At 36.9% G+C, this 18998-nt stretch overlaps 1 protein-coding gene across 15 annotated transcripts in view; it reads left to right on the top strand.

Moving 5' to 3' along the window:
* svila (supervillin a) overlaps positions 1–18998 on the top strand; it is a 67473-nt gene that overhangs the window by 22656 nt on the left and 25819 nt on the right. For 9 of the 15 annotated variants that reach the window (XR_009273619.1, XM_058793040.1, XM_058793041.1 and 6 more), the window contains exons 2-12: positions 3211–3271; positions 3771–3856; positions 7101–7161; positions 8369–8517; positions 8714–9374; positions 10105–10188; positions 14890–15057; positions 15612–15646; positions 16612–16676; positions 17618–17754; positions 18643–18738. Coding sequence is in view for 14 of the 15 variants with exons in the window: in XM_058793038.1 (XP_058649021.1) it covers positions 3211–3271; positions 3771–3856; positions 7101–7161; positions 8369–8517; positions 8714–9374; positions 10105–10188; positions 14890–15057; positions 15612–15646; positions 16612–16676; positions 17618–17754; positions 18643–18738 (1603 nt within the window). In the remaining variant the exon portion in view is untranslated. The remainder of the gene's footprint in view (positions 1–3210; positions 3272–3770; positions 3857–7100; positions 7162–8368; positions 8518–8713; positions 9375–10104; positions 10189–14889; positions 15058–15611; positions 15647–16611; positions 16677–17617; positions 17755–18642; positions 18739–18998) is intronic. The other 6 variants (XM_058793035.1, XM_058793044.1, XM_058793042.1 and 3 more) reach the window with 4 other exon arrangements.

Raw genomic sequence — 18998 nt, 5'->3', positions numbered from 1 at the left:
TATTATAATCAGTGTTTAGACTGCTTTAAATGTCAATAGGTTAATGTGTATATGTATGAATGGGTTTTAGAGATTCCCTGTCACCTAATTCGCCCTTTCCTGGTGTGCAGACACCAGCTGTCTCATTTAAGACTCTTAAGATCTTCATCTCTGTCTGTGAATCTGTAAATGACAGTTTTGCACTCGTTTGAAGGTATTGAAGAATGTTTGGAGTTGAACTAGCATTAAACATCATGATTTAGTGTAAATGTCGCCATACCCATGCGTGATGGCACACTTCCTGTGTCACATTTGACTAATCCTTTTCCTCTTGAAGACTAATCCTTTATTAGATGCGACAAGTCCTACAATAGCACCTGACTGCCACATTTTGGCCCTGTGTTTTCCAGTTTAACAGGTTTTTTGAATGAATGGCTAGCATTTTCTACTTGCTGACTTTCATAGTTTTATCGCTTTAAGTGATTAGTTGTTAATTACTTTGCTTTCTTAATTGTGCTTGAATGTTATAATTTAAATATTCAGATTTATTATAAATATTTATTAGATCATTTATTAGATCATTTCAAAACATTTGGGGTCAGTAAGTTTTGAAAATGTATTAATACTTTTATTCAGCGAGGATGAATTCAATTGATCAAAAGCATTTATTTGAAATAAAAATAAAATACTGTTCTTTTAATTTTATGTTCTTTATACTTTGTTAATTAAAGAATCAAAGAAAAAAGTGTCTCTATTTCCACGACTGTTTTCAGCATTGAACATTAATAAAAAATATTTCTCAAAAGGATCATGTGACACTGAAGACTAGAATAATGGGTGCTGAAAATTCAACTTTGCCATTATAGGAATAAATTGTTTTAAAATATATTCAAATAGAGAAGTTATTTTAATTGTAATATTTTATAACATTACAGTTTTTCCTATAATTTTGATCAAATAAATGGAGTCTTGGAGAGCACAAGAGACTTCTTTCAAAAACTTCAAGAAATCGACCCAAACTTTTGAATGGTAGCGTGTTGAAATGTGATTGATTTAAACCTTTCTACAATAATTTATTAAATTCATTTTCAGTTATTTTACTTTCATTGAGGTTAATCATTTCTAACTGTACCTAAACGGTGACTGCGTTTAGGAGCCTGAGAGCATTGGGGTTATAATCTCGTCATATGACCAAACAGGCTGTGACTTGCTTCAGCTGTATCTCCTCCATGTGCTTCTACTCCGACTAATGCCAGATATCAGTGACTGAACCCTACAGTCATGCAAGTTTATCAGTCACCAAATTATGACTGTGCTGGGAAACAGGTGTGTGATGTGCTGGAACATAAAATTAACCCAAACAAGTTTCAGAGCTGTGCAATCAGCTTCTATATGATGCTTGTTGTATCAGAGAGGTATGTTGGTGTGTCACAGGCCTGTGGAATAACAAGCGTGCCATTTAAAGTGCTGTAAATGTCACACTTGACTGTCTGATTAGCATCTGTACTTAAGCGGGCACACAGCCAAGGTGTTGTGGATTTCCATGCATGTCTGTTAGCAGTGGGTGCTCTCAACAAGACCATGCAATGCACATAATTAGTGTTTAGGATTTAGTGATCAGTCCAGTTTATCTGCATTACGAACTGTCAGTTTGCATGATGGGTTTGTGTTGTTGTTCCTGCTTGTAGGAAACATTGTCATTAACTTTTAATTTACCCTGTAGTGTTAATTTAGTGAGGACATCGGAAAATCTGCCAATGCTTTGTTTTTAACGCTGGCATCATTAATCACTTGGTTTGCTTGAACGGCAATGGCTTTGTAGTTGAATTATCCCAGATGCAACAATAACATGTCGTTACATGGCACAGAAAGACGTCCTCAGCGCAGGGTACCAGAACAGAGGAGCTTCTGTCATTTGCTGTGAATTCTTTGTTCTTTGAAGCTAAAAAACATCTTGTATCAGGCATAGCATCACAAATCCACTTTATTTTGCCTCCACCCAGTTTCTTAGTGTATCATTTCTCTTTTCTTCCAAAACTTTCCTGTTCTCTTCTTCCACCCCCCTCCGGTTGATGTTGCCTTGTCCGTTGGCCCTGTGACTCTGAAGTGTGAGGAGATTTTTAGGCAGTGAGGAATGTTTTTCGCAGATACTCGTCCCAGCTGTGAAAACTCACTCCGTACAAAACACAGTCCATCAGTTGGCTCTCTCATTCACTTTTCTTCTCAAATGTTTTTTATAGATGGAGAAGGAAGGAGGTAATGACATGTAACCACAGTCCTTATTGTAGATGAAAATATTTAAATATATAATTTTTTAATGTCAAAGAGGGGGTTTGGTCTGTGTGGGTGAATGTGTGGTCAGGCTATTGATCTGTGGGTAAAGTGGAAACACATGTTCTCCTCTTCCAATCCCTTTGTGAGACTCAGATGTCAGATCTCATGTGCTTATTCATAGAATTGATGCCACACCTGGATAACAACACTAGTATAAGTCATTTAATTGCATTAATCAAGTGAATGTTAACAAAACTGTTAAATTAGTCCCATCAGAGTGAATGTATTTTTATTTGTTTTTAAAAGGTTTCTTGCATCATACTGGTTATTGCCCAGTATTGATGATTGTATTATTATTATTATTATTATTATTATTATTATTATTATTTATTTTTTTTATATTTTTTTTTTCTGCTAATTTAAAACATTTCTCGTAATTTAAATTACTGCAAAGATTTAACCTAGTAGGAGTAACCACATAAGCATCAAAAATGTTTTGACATTGACAAAATGTTTGATTTATTTATAAGTAGCGAAAGTATTAATAATTAATATTAACAGTATTAATATAATAATTTTGCATTTATTTTGTCTAATTATTTGCTCTAACAGTATAAATAATATCAAATGAATTATTATTAGTTTTGTGCAGGATTCATTATCACTGCATTGCTGTTTTCTTATATCTTTGCTGTTGCTGAGTGGGGGAAAAAAAAAAAAAAAACAGCACAAGGGCCTATAGGCAGTTTACTCTCTGCATACAAATGTACCTTTGAGTGTATGCAGAAATATGTCTGTTCAACTATGGACACTGCACCATGTTGACATCCATGAAATGGATACTATTGTTTTCGTTCCTGCCCTTCACATGGGGCCTTTGAAACATCTTTCGCTGATCACTCCTGTCACCAGCAGGAGTATTTGTAGTCTGAAGGCTGCTCTCTTTTGTGTGCACAGGCTTCACAGGAGAAACAGCTCCTAAAGTTGGCAATACCAAACTACAACGGAGAGCTCTTAGGTAAGATCCTCATTTTTATATAACTTGGATTTTGAGTGCTTTTATAAGCTCAATGGAAAAGATCCACACCAACAGAAATGCAGTCTTTTTAAATGTCTTGTATAAGGCTTGAACAAATTTAATAGGACTACATTGTGTACCTCCAGATGTGGGATGTTTGTTTTTAATAGAATGTGGAATATTTATTCTCCCAACTAATTGTTTTTGTCCTGTACGGTGCTTTGGCATTATTTGCTGTTGGGAAAATATTTCTTAACCTTATTACCCTTGTTACTACTTTAATAAAAATACTTTTTCCATTTGTGGAAAATCACTTTTTTATGTGAAGATATTGCATTTCACATTTTTTGGATTGAACTGTGTGATTTCTGCCAAGATTCAGATCTCTTTTCAGGTGCTGCTTCAACAAAAGCAGGCAATTCTGAGGCCTCTTGTTTCTGTTATAAACATTATATGCAAAATATATTGAAATTTCAGGCTGGTTTCTCTTTCTCTCCAGCTTCCAGAAAGAGTTCTTGTTTGAAGAGAAAGACGAGGGAACTAACAAAGAATTACATGTCAGTCTGCTGGGAAATACACCCAAGGGTAAGTGCAATATACACCAACGTTTCAGCTGTGTGGTTCTTTATCATGACTATTATATCAGTTCAGTTCAGTTTGACTCTCTCTAAACCAGGAGCCATGAGCTCTGTCACAAACTTAGCAAGATTCACTTGACTTTATGTGAACACTAAATGATCTGTGGCTCTTAAGCCCGTTTAGTTTTACGGTGTCTTTCCCTGATATAGTCGCATTAGACATTCTGTATTCACATTAGACAAGAACAGTCTGCTAAAATGGCAAGTAAGAAAGTATACAATGCTAGTGCCTTGATCAAAGTTTACTAGACTGTATGGTCTTTCAATTAGCATTGTCTTGATGGTTCCTGGACACATGGAGGTCATTGGGTTGGGGGGATGGGACGTTGATGACCTATATTTGGTCTGCTGGGGGCCACCTGTTGTTGGGCAAGTTCTCTTGCTTACTGGCCCTAAAAATGTGACTGTTGTGTGAAAGAGAGTGCCGAGATACTTTGTAAAAGGGTTTGTACTGAAAGCCAATAAAGAAAATGGGTGAACATGATTTTGTGGAACTCTCGCAGGAGCAGCCTGCTTCTGGTAAGCTCCAAAAGACATTTTTGCATTTTTAAGTTGTATTCTGTCTTTTCGTTTTTACAAATGCTGCCAGTGGGCTAATACATGTTGTCAGTCTCTTAACAGACTTTTTTACAGCATATTTTGAATTGAACTTAAGCTTATTTTTATTGCTTGACTATATCTGAATTGATTTCTAAATGCATGTTCCTGGTCTTATTGTGAACAATTGTCCGTTGACGCCACATGGGCTGTTTATGTATTTGACAGCCAAATAGCAGTTTAGATATTTGTTTTAGTAAACTCACATTTGATTTGGCTCCATTCTAGTGCGTAATACCCACTTTTCACGTAAAATTAATTCTTGATGGATGAAATCAAGTCTACATTGTTTCCCTTTTTGTGTGTTTTGTAAATTTGCAGGTCACAGTAGGTGTTCACCTTACTGAAAAACTCATGACAGTGATTCATTCTTGGCTAAAACTTTGTATATTTCAGTTATTTTATGTCCCCCATTCATTTTGCCGTCATGAAGCTCTTATAGTTGTGTAATCCTGGCTTGTTAGAATCAGGTCTGTCTAATGTCAGATTCATACTGCTGTTTGTTCTTCCCCACTTTCCAAGTGGAAACTTGATTTAAAGCATGACATAACAAACACTCTCGCTGTGTTACTTTAAAATATATTGAAGTGTCTGGTAAATACATAAAAATAAATATAATGAATTGTTCTTTGACATTTTTATATCTTTGTCCATATGTCCACTTTTTTATGGAATTGATTAAACTAAGCAAGTAAGAAAACTTGACCTTACTTCAGGGTGTCTGCAGGTCTTAAAAAGTCTTAATTAGCCCTTCCACAAATTAAGGCCTAAAAAGATCTTGGATCAGAAACTGAGGCATGTAATTAAATGTAGCATACACTGCAAAAAAATGAATATCTTCCTCAGTATTTTTGTTTTGTTTTCCAATACAAAAATCTAAACATCCTTGAATCAAGATTAAGAGAATTAATGTGTAAAACAAAAGAACAAGCATTTGAAAATTAAGCAGATTTTTTTCTGAGGCAGATATTTAATATTTTAATCCTAAACATTTCATTTTGATCAATTTTTCATAAAACAAAAGGTTTACACTTGAAGGGGTGTGCATGATGAGACTGACATGACACCTTCATAATCATGACATGACAAGTCATGAATATGAAGGAGGTTTTATGCAGGTTTATGGCAACTGTCACTGAGTGTCATTCGCTCAGTTAATGCAAAGATGACATTGTTTGAGATGTCTTTGTTATGGGCTAGGGTTAGGGGTAAGGTTAGGTCAAATAATGTCATCTTTGCATTAAAAATGACATAACTGAGCGAATGACAGTTGTCATAAACCTGCATAAAACCTCATTCATATTCATGACTTGTCATGTAATGATTATGAAGGTGTCATGTCAGTCTTATGCACACCCCTTCAAGTAAAGTGTTACCAACAAAAGTTACTGTTTCGTCATTTTGCTTCTCAAGTAAATGCATCTAATTTAAGAATCTTTAGACATTTGCACTGGAAAACAATACAAAAATGCTGATGAAGGACATCTCTTTTTTGCGGTGTGATCTGAGGCTACAGTAAAACTATTTTTATGTAGTGGTTGGGAGCAGAGATATTCAAAAAAATGAATAAAAAGGGAAAATGAATAAAAAAAAAAAAAGGAGATTTGAGGTTTTTTTTTTTTTTTTTTTTTATCTTAAAGATATTCAATCTGCTACATATTTACATTTAAAGACTATTTTGAAGTATTGTGTTGTGTTCTGTTCAATTTATTCCTTTTAATTTTCTTTACTTGGTCTTAAAAAGTTTGTTACTTGACTACATGTAACAGAAAGAGAGTCTTCATTGCATCACTCCGATCTTTGCTTTGAATCCCAGAGAGACCAGGCTGAGAAAGCATTGTTAGAAACAAGTGTGCCGTGTGTACACACTAGCCCATGATGAGTCTCCTCTCAATCACTTCTCAGTCTCCTGGTGACTGGACACAGTTGAGTGTCATATTTCCATGGCTACAGCTGAAACAACATTCACTGAGGATGCACCTATGATTGGCTAACTTTTGTGGAAAGCCAGTCAGCCATGCTCCTAGCTAATGTCAGACGACTCTAAGCAGCTTTTGTTTTAGATAACACACTGGACTTTTGTCTCCTCAACTATTATTGGAATTGTCACTGTAGCTATGTGCCAGTATACTTTAGTGACACAGGCAGCAGTACTATATAAGGATCATGAAGGATATTTATTTTATTTGGAAAACAAATACAAGGGATGGGATTGGCATTTTTATGTTTACCACTCATTCTTTGGTCTTACTGTAGGAAAATGTTAGTGTTGCCAAAGAGCTCTCAGAACTTAACAGGTTTATGAAGCTGCTGGATATGCCCAAATTCATCATGAAACAAGACTTGGTATTAAACACCAGCAAAGCTAAACTATGTAAGGATTAGACTGTCCTCATGTGCTGTGAAATGTTGTTTATCTTGCAGCATACAGGAAGCTCTACTTGTTTTTTTTTCTTAGTTTAAGAATTTAAAAATACAGGATACTGTTTACTACGTTTTAGTATTTGTAATGGTTTTGATAGATTTACTACTCCCTTGGTCTCTCATTCTTTTACCAGTCCATTCTCACTTTCCCTTTCTTTTTCTTTTTTTAGTCTCTGAATTAAGGAAACGTTTTGAGAGTGTAAGCTCGAGTCAGAGTTGGGACATGAACAGGTGAGAAGTTAAATCATTCTCAAAGCATGCACAGCCAAAGTTCAGTTAATGCAGGTGTCTGGCAACAATAACAGTCACAAAATTGTCAGGACACTTTAATTTCCCTTTCACCACACGTTTCAAGCTCTTCACCAGAATTAAAGTAGCATACGTATCCAAAAATACCACAATAACTGAATGTATAATAAATGTGTACACTATCATTTAAAAGTTTGATGTCATTACTGTTATTTTTTTTTTATCAAATAGACATAGCCTTGGTGAGCAGCACTAAAACCTTTCTTCAAAAACATTAAAAAATCTAACAGAATCTAAACTTTTGAATGGTACTGTATAAATATAACAAAAAGACTTAACTAATGAACATTTAAGTGTGTTTTTTAATTAGCAAAAGTTTTTTTTTTTTTCACATTTTATTTTCAGGTCCAATTCTGGCTAACAAACCATTAACTTTTGCCTCAATAAATTCCTAATTTGCTGCCTATTAATAGTTAGTAAGGTAGTTTTTAAGGTTGGGCAGGATTAGGGATGTAGAATATGGTAATGTAGATTAAATACTTTTATAAGTGCTAATAAACAGCCAATGTGTTAATAATAGGCATGCTAATAAGCAACTACTTAATAGTGAGAATTGGTACTTATACTAAAGTGTTACAGTTTTTTTTCTCCCCATATTAAAGGGTTACTCCACCCCAAAATGACAATTTTGTCATTAATCGCTTACCCCCATGTCGTTCCAAACCCGTAAAAGCTTCGTTCGTCTTCGGAACACAATTTAAGTTATTTTGGATGAAAACCGGGAGGCTCGTGAATGTCCCATTGACTGCCAAGTAAATTACACTGTCAAGGCCCAGAAAACTAATTGTTGAATAAAGTCATTATTTTTGTTTTCTTTGTGTACAAAAGTTATTCTTGTCGCTTCATAACATTCAGATTGAACCACTGATGTCAGATGGACTATTTCGATGATGTCTTTCAAACTTTTCTGGGCTTTGACAGTGTTATTTACTTGGCAGTCAATGGGACAGTCACAAGCCTCCTGGTTTTCATCCAAAATATCTTAAATTGTGTTCTGAAGACGAACAAAGCTTTTACTGGTTTTGAACAACATGGGAGTAAGTTATTAATGACAAAATTTTCATTTTGGGGTGGAGTAACCCTTTAAGAATTACACTTTAATATGCCCTTGTACCACTCCTGTTTATAGGAAAGAGCGAATTGCAAGACGTCTGGAGGGAATCGATAGTGACGCTCTCCAAAATCTCCCAGGCTGTGATGGTCTAGTTACCAATCGACTGCTAGAGGAGGACACTCCGAGATATACCCGTGCAGCAGACACCTGTGACCCCTGTACAGGTGAGAAATGTGTTTAATATGTTTATACTTTGAATCGTTCACTCACCTATAACATGAATGAGAAATAATGTGCATTAAATATCTTTATTTTAAGGTTGCATATCAGTAAAACAATGATAGGTTTGAGTTAATTAGAAAAGTTTAGGCAAACGGATTCTGTATAAACTATGTATTATCTTTATCTCTCTCATTGTAGTTTCTCTTCAGCACTATGGCAAAAATGACCCAAACTTCCCAAATCCGCACAGTGCAGAGGTTCAGTCCAGAACCCACACAGTCCAACCGGAGACTGTCTACAGCACTGGCTCCACTCATGTGGCAGAGCTGGACTCTAAAGCCGAAAGGATCGCACGCTACAAGGCAGAACGGCGCCGTCAGCTAGCAGAGCGCTACGGCATCTCTCTGGACCAGGAGTTGGAGACCGACTATACGGCTCGTTACTCCAAAACCTCCAGAGAGCCCGATGGCTCAGACCGACAACATAGGTCAAAGGTAGAAGGAGGAGATGGAGTGGAGCATAATGCTTACACCCCTAGCCATCATGTAGACAGGGCCAGCTCACACATTCACAACGATCCAGAGTCCATCTCCGAGCGCGAGAGGATGATGAATCTGGAGAACCAGAGGAGGGCACAGGAGCGGGATAGATTGCATGGAGGTGGAGGGGCACCTGACCCATCTGCATATATGGATGTATCAGGATCTGTCAGGGTCCCAGGGAAGGAGCCAGGGGCAATGGGGGTTCCCAGCTCGCCTAATGCAGGTCGAAGGACCATGATGCCATCTTCAAAACAGGGAGCATCTCCTGGTGATCTGTTTATTGAGCAGCAGGCTCACAACATCCTCCAAAGACACGGGTGAGTCTTCTCAGCATGATAGATCTAGTAGTATATATATATATATATATCACTGTCTTATTTTCCTTCACTTACTCTTTCCTTTCTTGGAAAGAATGTTGGCTGGTATTCCTGTGAATCTGTCTTTCACAGGTATTTTCCCCAAAAGAAATCCGTCAATTTGCAGGATTTGGCTTGCATACTGTTAGGAGTGTTTTAACAGCCCCCTAAAGATGGGTGGGCTCTGTTCAGAATGATACATTATCCATTAGCATTGACCTTTACTGTCCTTTTGGCATTCATTTCTTTATGGCATGGGTCAGTGCTCTGTGTGACGCATTGGAATTAAAGTGCGTGCCAAATTAAGCAACAAAAGATTCCAGCAGAATTAAAATTCCCAACATCAAGCCAAGCCAAAAAATTACAAATGAATATGATAAAGAATGATATTCAGGAAATACCCAGAGCACATTTGTAATGTCAGTGTAAAGTTTGATTGGTTAGTTAATGTGAACAAATGAGGACTTGGCCTTTAAAACCCTGTTCCCAGCAGGCCAAGCTCAATTTTCATAATTTATTTGAGGCCCTATTTTCTTTTCAGGAACCTAGTTTTTTTTTTTCTGAAGTTTTCCCCCACCTTTTTTTTTTGAAGAAGAAGCAGAAAAGAAGAATTGTTTTTTCCCCTCTCTCTAACCATAAACACTAAACTGTTGAGTGGTTCACTCTTTTGGGCGTTTCTCAACTAATTTAGCTCCTGTAGCCAGTCAACAAACCAGTGGTCACTTCAGACTGATTCAGAAGGAGACACCTTCTCTCCGATCAACTGGCCTTCCAGGTACCATACACTTGGGATTTATGGGTGTGTTTGACACCCTTCACTTAACAGTGGTCCCGCCTAACCTCATGGCCCTATCTCAAACCATCTCTAGTCCTGTCCTATAAACGTCCTTGCTGGTATGCGAGGTAAGAATGACTGTGACAGGAATCTTGTGTTTTCTAGTGGTTTATTGGATTGTAGTCTGGTGGTTCCACTTTACAACTTACTGTGGCTAGGAACTAGTGGTTGTGCGATATTGACAAAATATATTTGAGTTTTTTTTAGATAACAATAATTAAACAATTTTGCTGAGTGTGTTTTTGTGCTGGTACCTTGGCTGGTTTAGGCTTGTCATGGATACATAAATATGACACTAAAACCACCAGTAGATGGCAGCAAATTTTTGTTTTTGTTTCTTCTTTGCAAAGTGAGTGACATACTCGGTGTCCACTTACATATTGTTAAAACAACAGTTGCAATTATTAAGTCGCAGATGCTAAATATTGCACACCCCTACAAGGGACCAAACTTAGCCTGGAAGACTGGACCACAAAGTTGTAAATTATGTGACTGTTTCTTACTTAAGTGATCATAGTAGCAACCTGGCTTTACAAAGGGATAATAAGTGCTGGTTTAGTCTGTCAGGTTGTTAGGAACCAGCCAGGCAGAGGGCTCAGGGTGTGGTTTTGAGTTGGGCCTATCATTTCAGTAACAAAGTGGCCATCCTCGCACACATTGCTACCACCCATCCCATCCACGCTGTTAATGAGTGCTGTGGGTTTGAATTTGGTCAATCAACGTTTAGACCTCTTGCTGCAGTTTACCATTAACTCTTGCTAATATACTTCAGGCACAGTCCAGTTACTTTGTGTGTGTGTGGTTTATCCCTATATGGCAGTTATTGTCCTCATATTGTATTTCAGTACGTGGCTGAATCAAGTGTGTCCATGTTTGAGTTTGTGGTATTGTGTGGAAGAGAAAATTGTTGAGCTGTGAGTCACCAAACTCGACAAGATTGGAAATGCAGATCATTTGGCCTGCATTAGCTCAATATGCCAAATGGAGAGTGTGATAACTTGATTAGTCATGCAAAACACCAGAGCCAAGTTTGCTGGGAATCATTTCACACGCAAATTGTGTTCCTGTTTTGCATCTTTTTTTCCTCTATTCTTTCCCTGTTCTTTCATTCTCACTACTTATTCTTTTAAGTTCTTCCAGAGACTAAACTAGTTTAGTGTTTTATTTTACGTGGACATATTTCTCTTTTGCAATTCCTTGTCACTGAATGTCTGCTGACTTTAACAAACCCAATGTATATAGAAGAGATGTGTAGAGAAAGATGGGCTCTCCAGCACCTCCTCTGAAAAATCTACAGAGTATTTGCACAATCATTACCTTCTAAAAAAATATGGTTTCCTTTTGTTATAGTGATCAAGTCCGAGATTTAGATGATTTTTGAGTTAATGTTTAACTGCCATAAATTTGCATTTGAAGTCAACATGAAATTTTATTGAGATATTTAAATACGTGATATTGGTCTTATTGTAAACACAGACTTTAAATTAAAAAGCGTCTGTGTTTATATTAGCATTTAATTTTTTTAAAATTTATTTATTATTATTATATTTTTTATTAACCATATCTCTTGGCTACATTTTGAATGATATTTTTCTAATTTAGCCTTGAAAATACAGTCTGCTTAGAGGAGGTTAAAAACAGTTCACATGACTCAACAATTACAGAGCGCAGTGCATGGCTTCACTTAAACAAGGGTCCAGAGGAGCTCAACGGAGTGCATGGTACCATGTGTGAGGGTATAGATGGCAGCCGTCAAGCTCAGGTCTGGAGAAACCGCTTTTATCAGCTAGAGGAGTGTGGGATAGAACTCATGAAAGAGTGATGTGTAGAGAATGGTTAAATTGTTTGCTAACTTCTGTTTTTAACAGTATTATGGCTCTGAGCTGATGGAAAGCCAGCATTAATGTAGGTGAACAGGTGGAGATGAAGAGGTAGACACACAAACAGTGTAACCCTATAAGAAACAGACATTTTTAAAAGGGTTATAGGAAGTTTTCTTGGTGATATAAGTCTCTTCACTGGTAGTGCACTGACTGCTAAAACTTTTGTATGAGAATCTTTTGCCTCCCCCTACTGAGAACTTTGATTCTGCTGACCTAACATAAAGAACCAGTCATCTCAAAATAAGCTAGTTTATCAGCAAACCTTTCTCACCCAGCATGTAATGAAATGCTGTGTAGTGTGAAATTAGCTGGTTGTTTAGATGTCCATAGCTATAAATCTATTAGATAATATATAAGGGAGAAACCGCCTTTATGTATCAAAATGGTTTTAGCTTTTTCTACAGTTCACAGAAAAGCTTATTCAGAATTCTCAATGCAGAATCTTTTGGTTTTTCAGTCATTTGTCATCTGAAGCAGGGCTTTTCAAACTGGGGTCTGTGGAACCCTAGGAGGCTCTAAGGAAGTCGGGGACCACGGTTAATTTGGAAAAAGAAAATATTTGATTTAAACTTCATTTTTTCTCTTCAGATTTATTCATGCTACACTGCAGATATTTTCCATTTGCCAATTGTTTAAAGGGATAGTTCACCCAAAAATTGTCATGTTCTCACCCTCATGTCGTCCCCATTGACTTCAATAGTATTTCTTTTCCTACTATGAATGTCAGTGGGGACCACTGTTTGGTTCTTCATTCTTTTAATATATCTTCTTTTGTTGCTGGAACGACATGAGGGTGAGAACATGACAAATCTTTCATTTTTGGGTGAACTATTCCTTTAATGGTTTTGTAATTTGGCATAGTATGAATAACATAAAATTGTATAAAAGCTAATTATTTAATTTTGCAAACATGTTTTCTTAATTTTCACAGTTATTTTCACGTATGAGCCATTTATACTGTTTCAAGACAGTATAAATGGCTCATACGTGAAAATATAGTTGCCTATAAACAGTTTGGGATTTGAGGATCTGTTATCATAGTTAGAAAGCCTCTGATTCAGTAGACTGACCTTTTGTTTATGTTTTGACTCTAATCACTATTTTGAGATTGTTTCAGTATGTTCCAGTTGTTTGAAATATCACAGTTGTTTTGCTGCTCGATTTTTGTTACAGTAAGCGCAACTTTTTTCACATGGTTCTCATTATTCCAACCACTGAAAACATCAACTTTTATTAGTGTCTCAGTGTTTTATATTTTATTTCAAACACTGTCAAAGTTGTTGTTTAACCACATTCTAATAAGCAGAAACCATACTGAGTTACTTCTACTGGTTCTGTGGCTTGGGTTGTTTTGGTTGGATCAGAATTTCTTGCTTCCACTCACTTCCGGGGCCATGAAATGGTTCTGTTTTTTTCTTTTCTTCTTTTGCAGAGTCAGTTAATATCTCATTAAAGTCTAAGTAACCAACCCTTTTCTCCTCTTCTGAAGAATCCGAGTTAGAGAGAGACTGGCCCGTGATGAGCCGTTTCACAGGGGTCAAACAACAGAAGGACCTGCATACAACCAGTTTCCTCAATCATACCTCGATATCTCCCTCACAATCGGAACCTCCCTGATACTCCAGCCAAACAGTGGCTGACCCACCCTGGACAAGACGAACGCCATGACCTGGGGTGCCAGAGCTATTTCTCTATGGGCAGCGAATCTGTTTCCAGGCATAAACTAGAGATTCAAGAAGTGCTTGAACCAGAGGGAAAACAGGATGTGAGGACAGTGGGGCTCCTGCGGAGCAGGAAGGCAGTTTTACCTTCTGAAATTCGTCGGAAAGAACGGAGCACTGAAGACCCGTGCCAAGGAAGTACCGACAACGTAGAGATAAACCCAGGCATCAGTCTGCACAGAAGGGAGGATATTGCAAATGACCCCAGAGGGCGCCGTGGAGGTCAGTCAAGACGGGAAGTTTACACAGAGCATGTGTCCCGACTTCAGGCCGCCGAGTCTATGCAAGCAAGAGCTCGAGAGGCCCATAGAAGGGCTGACGGTAGCTGCTATGCCCCAGTCCAGACCTCCAGTGACAGATATATGCCAAAACCTCTGGATACTGGAAATGTCCAACAGAATGCCATCCAGAACCTAATCAGAGAGCCTGCCCCTCAGGAGAAAGTGCCTAATGGCCATCGCCTTTCCCACGATGCAAGGATTTCAGTTGCCCAACTCCGCCACACCTACCTGGAAAGTGTTGCGAGTCCCCGGAAAGCCGAACTGTAGGTGGTGGTACATTATCATTACGTGTCGACTTACTAACATTATCTAACATTGATGATTAACACGCAGTTAATCAAAATCTCATCTAATGTAACTGCTTGGAGAATTAAATGTTAGAAGAGACATTGTGATCTTACAGAGGAATCGCTCATTCATAGTTGACCAGCAGATTTTTAATGCTCTATTCTTTCAGCCATCATACTGCTCGGCTTGTCTAGTGCGCACTTTGTCAGTAATAATTAACCATTTCTGCCTGTCTGTCTTCTTACCTTGGCTTGGCAGCTTTGTATTTCTAGAGACAATTATGTGTTTACGCTAGTTGTGCTGACAAAATAATTCTTAACCACTTTTTATGTTTGTTGGGTTTTCATTAGTTCGTTTAACCCACTATGAGGACGCTCAGATGAAATATTCATCCAGCATTAGCATTTTGCCTGTGCACCTGCCATTCTTCAATGCTGCCTTGTTTAGTCATGCTTTGTGACGTAATAGGGCAGAAGAGGTGCCTCCAGATACACATGCACCCTGGAGAAGTGAGAGAGTCAAAGATCGCTCATCTCGTCGCCCTTTGCGGTATATATGTCCCACTGAGAATAGAAAGACATCTGAGAGGTTTAGAACGCAGCCTGTCACATCAACTGAGCGTGAACAGTCGGACCGGTAGGCATTTTGAGTAGTTTTATGCACGATATTGTAGAGTTGTCCTGGAGTGCAAATTTAAAATTACACTTGATGTGCAGAAAACTAAACCCAGAGTGGTTTGAAATGTATTTTTTAAATTTACCTTTTTTAACTGCACTGTATTTATGCGCTGATTACTTCAAGTTAGCTTTTAGCTCACTAAATAATTTTACTCCTTTAACACACTGTATACTGTTTTTGTGTATTGGATTCTAATCCAAAGGTTTGGTCAGTGATTTTAATGAAAGGCTCTTTTGTTGTCATTTTTTTCTTCTTCTTCCATTTCTGTGGCATGTTGCGAAATCTATAATTCTGTCAAACGCTGTGGCTTAAGCAGGCCTGATTATGTTTTCTGCACTTTCCCACTAGCTGCTTTATGTATTTTCCTGATTCTCTTTTTCCTAAATATGCTGCTGCTTTTGTCTGCTTACACTATTGCAAGTCAGCTGGTTGACCTAATCATTTTAAAATCCAAAATGATTTGATGTTTATTTGTAACCATTTTTTAAGACTTAAACTTTTGTTCTCTTTAGGTCTCATCTAAGCCCTGAACCACTGAGCCCTGAAGGTAAGTCGTTTTTTTTTTTGCATACACAACACAAGGTTTAATATAGCATATTTTTTCTATTGTGTCATTTTAAAATAGAAAGTCACTCTAGTCACTTTAGTTGCTGTCTTGCGGTCTGACTTGTGTATACAAACTTTGTGATGGGGCAGGATGACACAGTAACATTACAAAACTTTTGCGTTAGTAATACAAACTGACATGCTGATAGTACATACAATTATTGAAACAAATGTGTTGCTCAATATTTTTATATACATTATAAAAATATTTAATACATTTAATACATTTTAGTATTATTACACTGCAAAGAACAACATTTATTTGGGAAAATAAATCAGTCTAATGCATCCTTGCTGAATAAAAATATGCTGAATTAATGCTGACCCTAACATTTTCGACAGATAAAGTTTGAGCAACCTTGAGCAACATGTAAAAATAAACGAATAGTATTTGATACTTTGACATTAAACTTTGGTTAATCTTTGAAGCACAAATTAAGATATTTTTAATGAAACTTAATGACACATGAATCTAAGTTTTGGTTTCCTGAACTTTCAGTGGAGGTATAGAAGTCTCTCTAGTTTCATTAAAAATAACCTAATTTGTATTTTGAAGATTAACACAAATTCTATGGGTTGGAAGCAACATGAAGGTGAGGTAAATGGTCACAGATTTTCATTTTTGGGTGACATGTCCCTTTAAGTGTTGCATGAATCATGTCACACTTTATATTAGAGCAGATTTTAATATAAACGTTGCATTTAGTGTCTTATTTCATTGCTGTGTCTTATTTAAGGTAACCTTTGTGAAATCAGAGTAGAGAAGCAGAAATTTGCTTGTGAAATCTTTCTACCATGTGTTTAGCATTGTGTTTGTCCTCTGAAAGTCATGGGATTTCGTGAAATAGTTCTCATGAAAAGGCTTCTGACTCATTCTTTTCTTCTTCTCTTCCTGTGTTTTTCCAGTGGATGAAGAGAAGTTGGATGAGAGGGCAAAGCTGAGTGTAGCCGCCAAGCGCTCTCTTTTCAGGGTATGGGTGTGTGTGTGTGTGTCTGTGCTTCTGTTCCAAACCCTGAAAGTGAGCTGCTTCATTCTACTGTCTGTAAACAGAGAGCATCCTAACCAAAGTCTTTTTAAGTGGCTTATTTGAAACGCTCTGTGTTGGCCACAACCCTGCCAATGGTTATGCAGACCACACAAATATTGCTCATTATCTTCATACATGAAGTGCACATAAGAATCGACCACAGCTCTGTTGATTCCAATGGAGTCTGATGTTAGCATGTTGCTAAGCTAACTATTTGATGCTGTAATAAACAACAAATGCATAACACACTAATATTGGGTGAAGTGCTGCATTTTAAATTAGATAGCACAATCTAATTTAAATTTCAATTGTTACTTTTCAGTGCTGAATAAAATATACCTCTATCGTCCTGCTATCTGAATGAAGATTAAAAATTACAATTTTCTCAGAGCTTGTGGCAATGAGTTCTGGGATTACCCCCACCCCCAGTTCAGTTCGCTCTTTGATATAGTCCAAAACAAGATCTCTTTTGCTGCCTGTTGATAGAAACATGACATTGGTGACTAACAATGTTGCTTAAGCTTTCAGTTTTCTTGTTTTTGGAACAGAACTTGTCTGTCTGTCGTTGTACATGCTTATTAATTTGGCATTCCAAGAATTGTGTAAAGAGGACACACCTCAGTCCATCACCCCTCAACTCTCACACCATACAAAAATGCACATTCCTCAAATATGACATTTGAAATGCCAGGAAATAAATTGTGTCCAACACAATTTAGTGAGTCTAATAGAACCCTGAGTTAAAGGAAAAACATCTGATATCTTGAACAAGCTAGTAAAGTTCCTCAAATGCAGCATTTTAGTGTTTTTTTATTTTTTGTTTATATTAATTTTGTTAGAAGTTATTGTGCAAAGCTTTCATATAAAGTCTTCCTGTTTCTTAGGAGCTTGAAAAGACTTCAGATGGTTCAGTTTTGAAGGCATGGAGCCATAACCCTGCTGTTGAACGGAGGCTGAGGAGAGGTCAGGATCGCTCCCGCACTCAGCCCGTCACCTCGGAGGAAGTAGTCATCGCTGCTACGTAAGTGTTATAGTATGTGACATGTTCAATAATTCAGGTTGAGGGCACAAAAACCCCCAAATGTTTACTTTTGTTAGCTTCAACATTTACATCAACATGAATATTTAAAAGATTTGTCAAGATATAAACTACAGTTCAGTGGTGGGTCTGTAACATTTTTTTATGTTTTTGAAATAAGTTTCTTAAATTCACTATTTATTTGATCTAAAATACACTAAAAACAGCAATGTTGTGAAATATTACTACAATTTAAAATAACTGTTTTCTGTTTTAATATATTTTAAAATGTTATTTATTCCAGTCACTGCTCAATCATTCTAATATGCTGATTTCATGCTCAAGAAACATTGTTTAAAACAGTTGTGCTGTTTAATATTTTTGTGGAAATCGTGAATTTAAAAAAAAAAATATTATTCTTTGATGAATAGAAAATTCAAAAGAACAGCATTTATTTTAAGTATAAACCTTTTGTAACAATATACAAGTCTTTTCTGTCACTTTTGGTCAATTTTAAATTGAATAAAGTTGTATCTTTTAAAAGAAAAATGTTAATGACTCCAAACTGTAGTGTAAGCATCATATATGTATCGGTCAACAAATGAATCAGTCAGAAAGAGCTTTTTTGCCAAGTGTTTGTTTTGGTGACAGAAACTTACAGTACACACAGACTACAACAACACGCAGATAACAAAAGTAAAGCGATATAGAGATAGATATAGATATAGATATAAACAAAAATAGACACACGCTCTATTTACACAGTTTTTTCCTTTAAATTCTATCCTTTCCTTTTCTTTCGTGTGGTGTATGTAGCTATGATGTTTTCTTCATTTTCCTTCAGTTTTTTCCTGTCTCTGTTTCTTTCCTTCTGCTCTGTGTGGTTTAAAGTGTCCCTGGCCATCTGTCACAGTCCGTGACTGTACAAACCTCTGTAACGCGTGTTCCTAGTCCCACTCTAGTCAGCAGCTCTGTGACCAAATACAGGTACCCAGGACACACATACAGACACTCCCATGAGCGTGTGTGTGTGTAATACAGGCATGGCCACTCTCATCAATACTAATGTTTGTCACTGAGAGCTTGCATGTTCACAGATTTTTCTTTACAAAAATGTCTCTTTCTTTAGATTCACACATCATGATGAAAGCGCTCAACGATTGTATTGTGAAATATAATTACAATTTAAAATAATTGTTTCCTATTTTAAGATATATTTTAAAATACAGTCTTCAATGTCACATGAT

Source organism: Onychostoma macrolepis, chromosome 12, assembly GCF_012432095.1.
Source record: "Onychostoma macrolepis isolate SWU-2019 chromosome 12, ASM1243209v1, whole genome shotgun sequence".
Classification (NCBI taxonomy): domain Eukaryota; kingdom Metazoa; phylum Chordata; class Actinopteri; order Cypriniformes; family Cyprinidae; genus Onychostoma; species Onychostoma macrolepis.
This window is presented reverse-complemented; position numbering and strand designations above follow the sequence as displayed.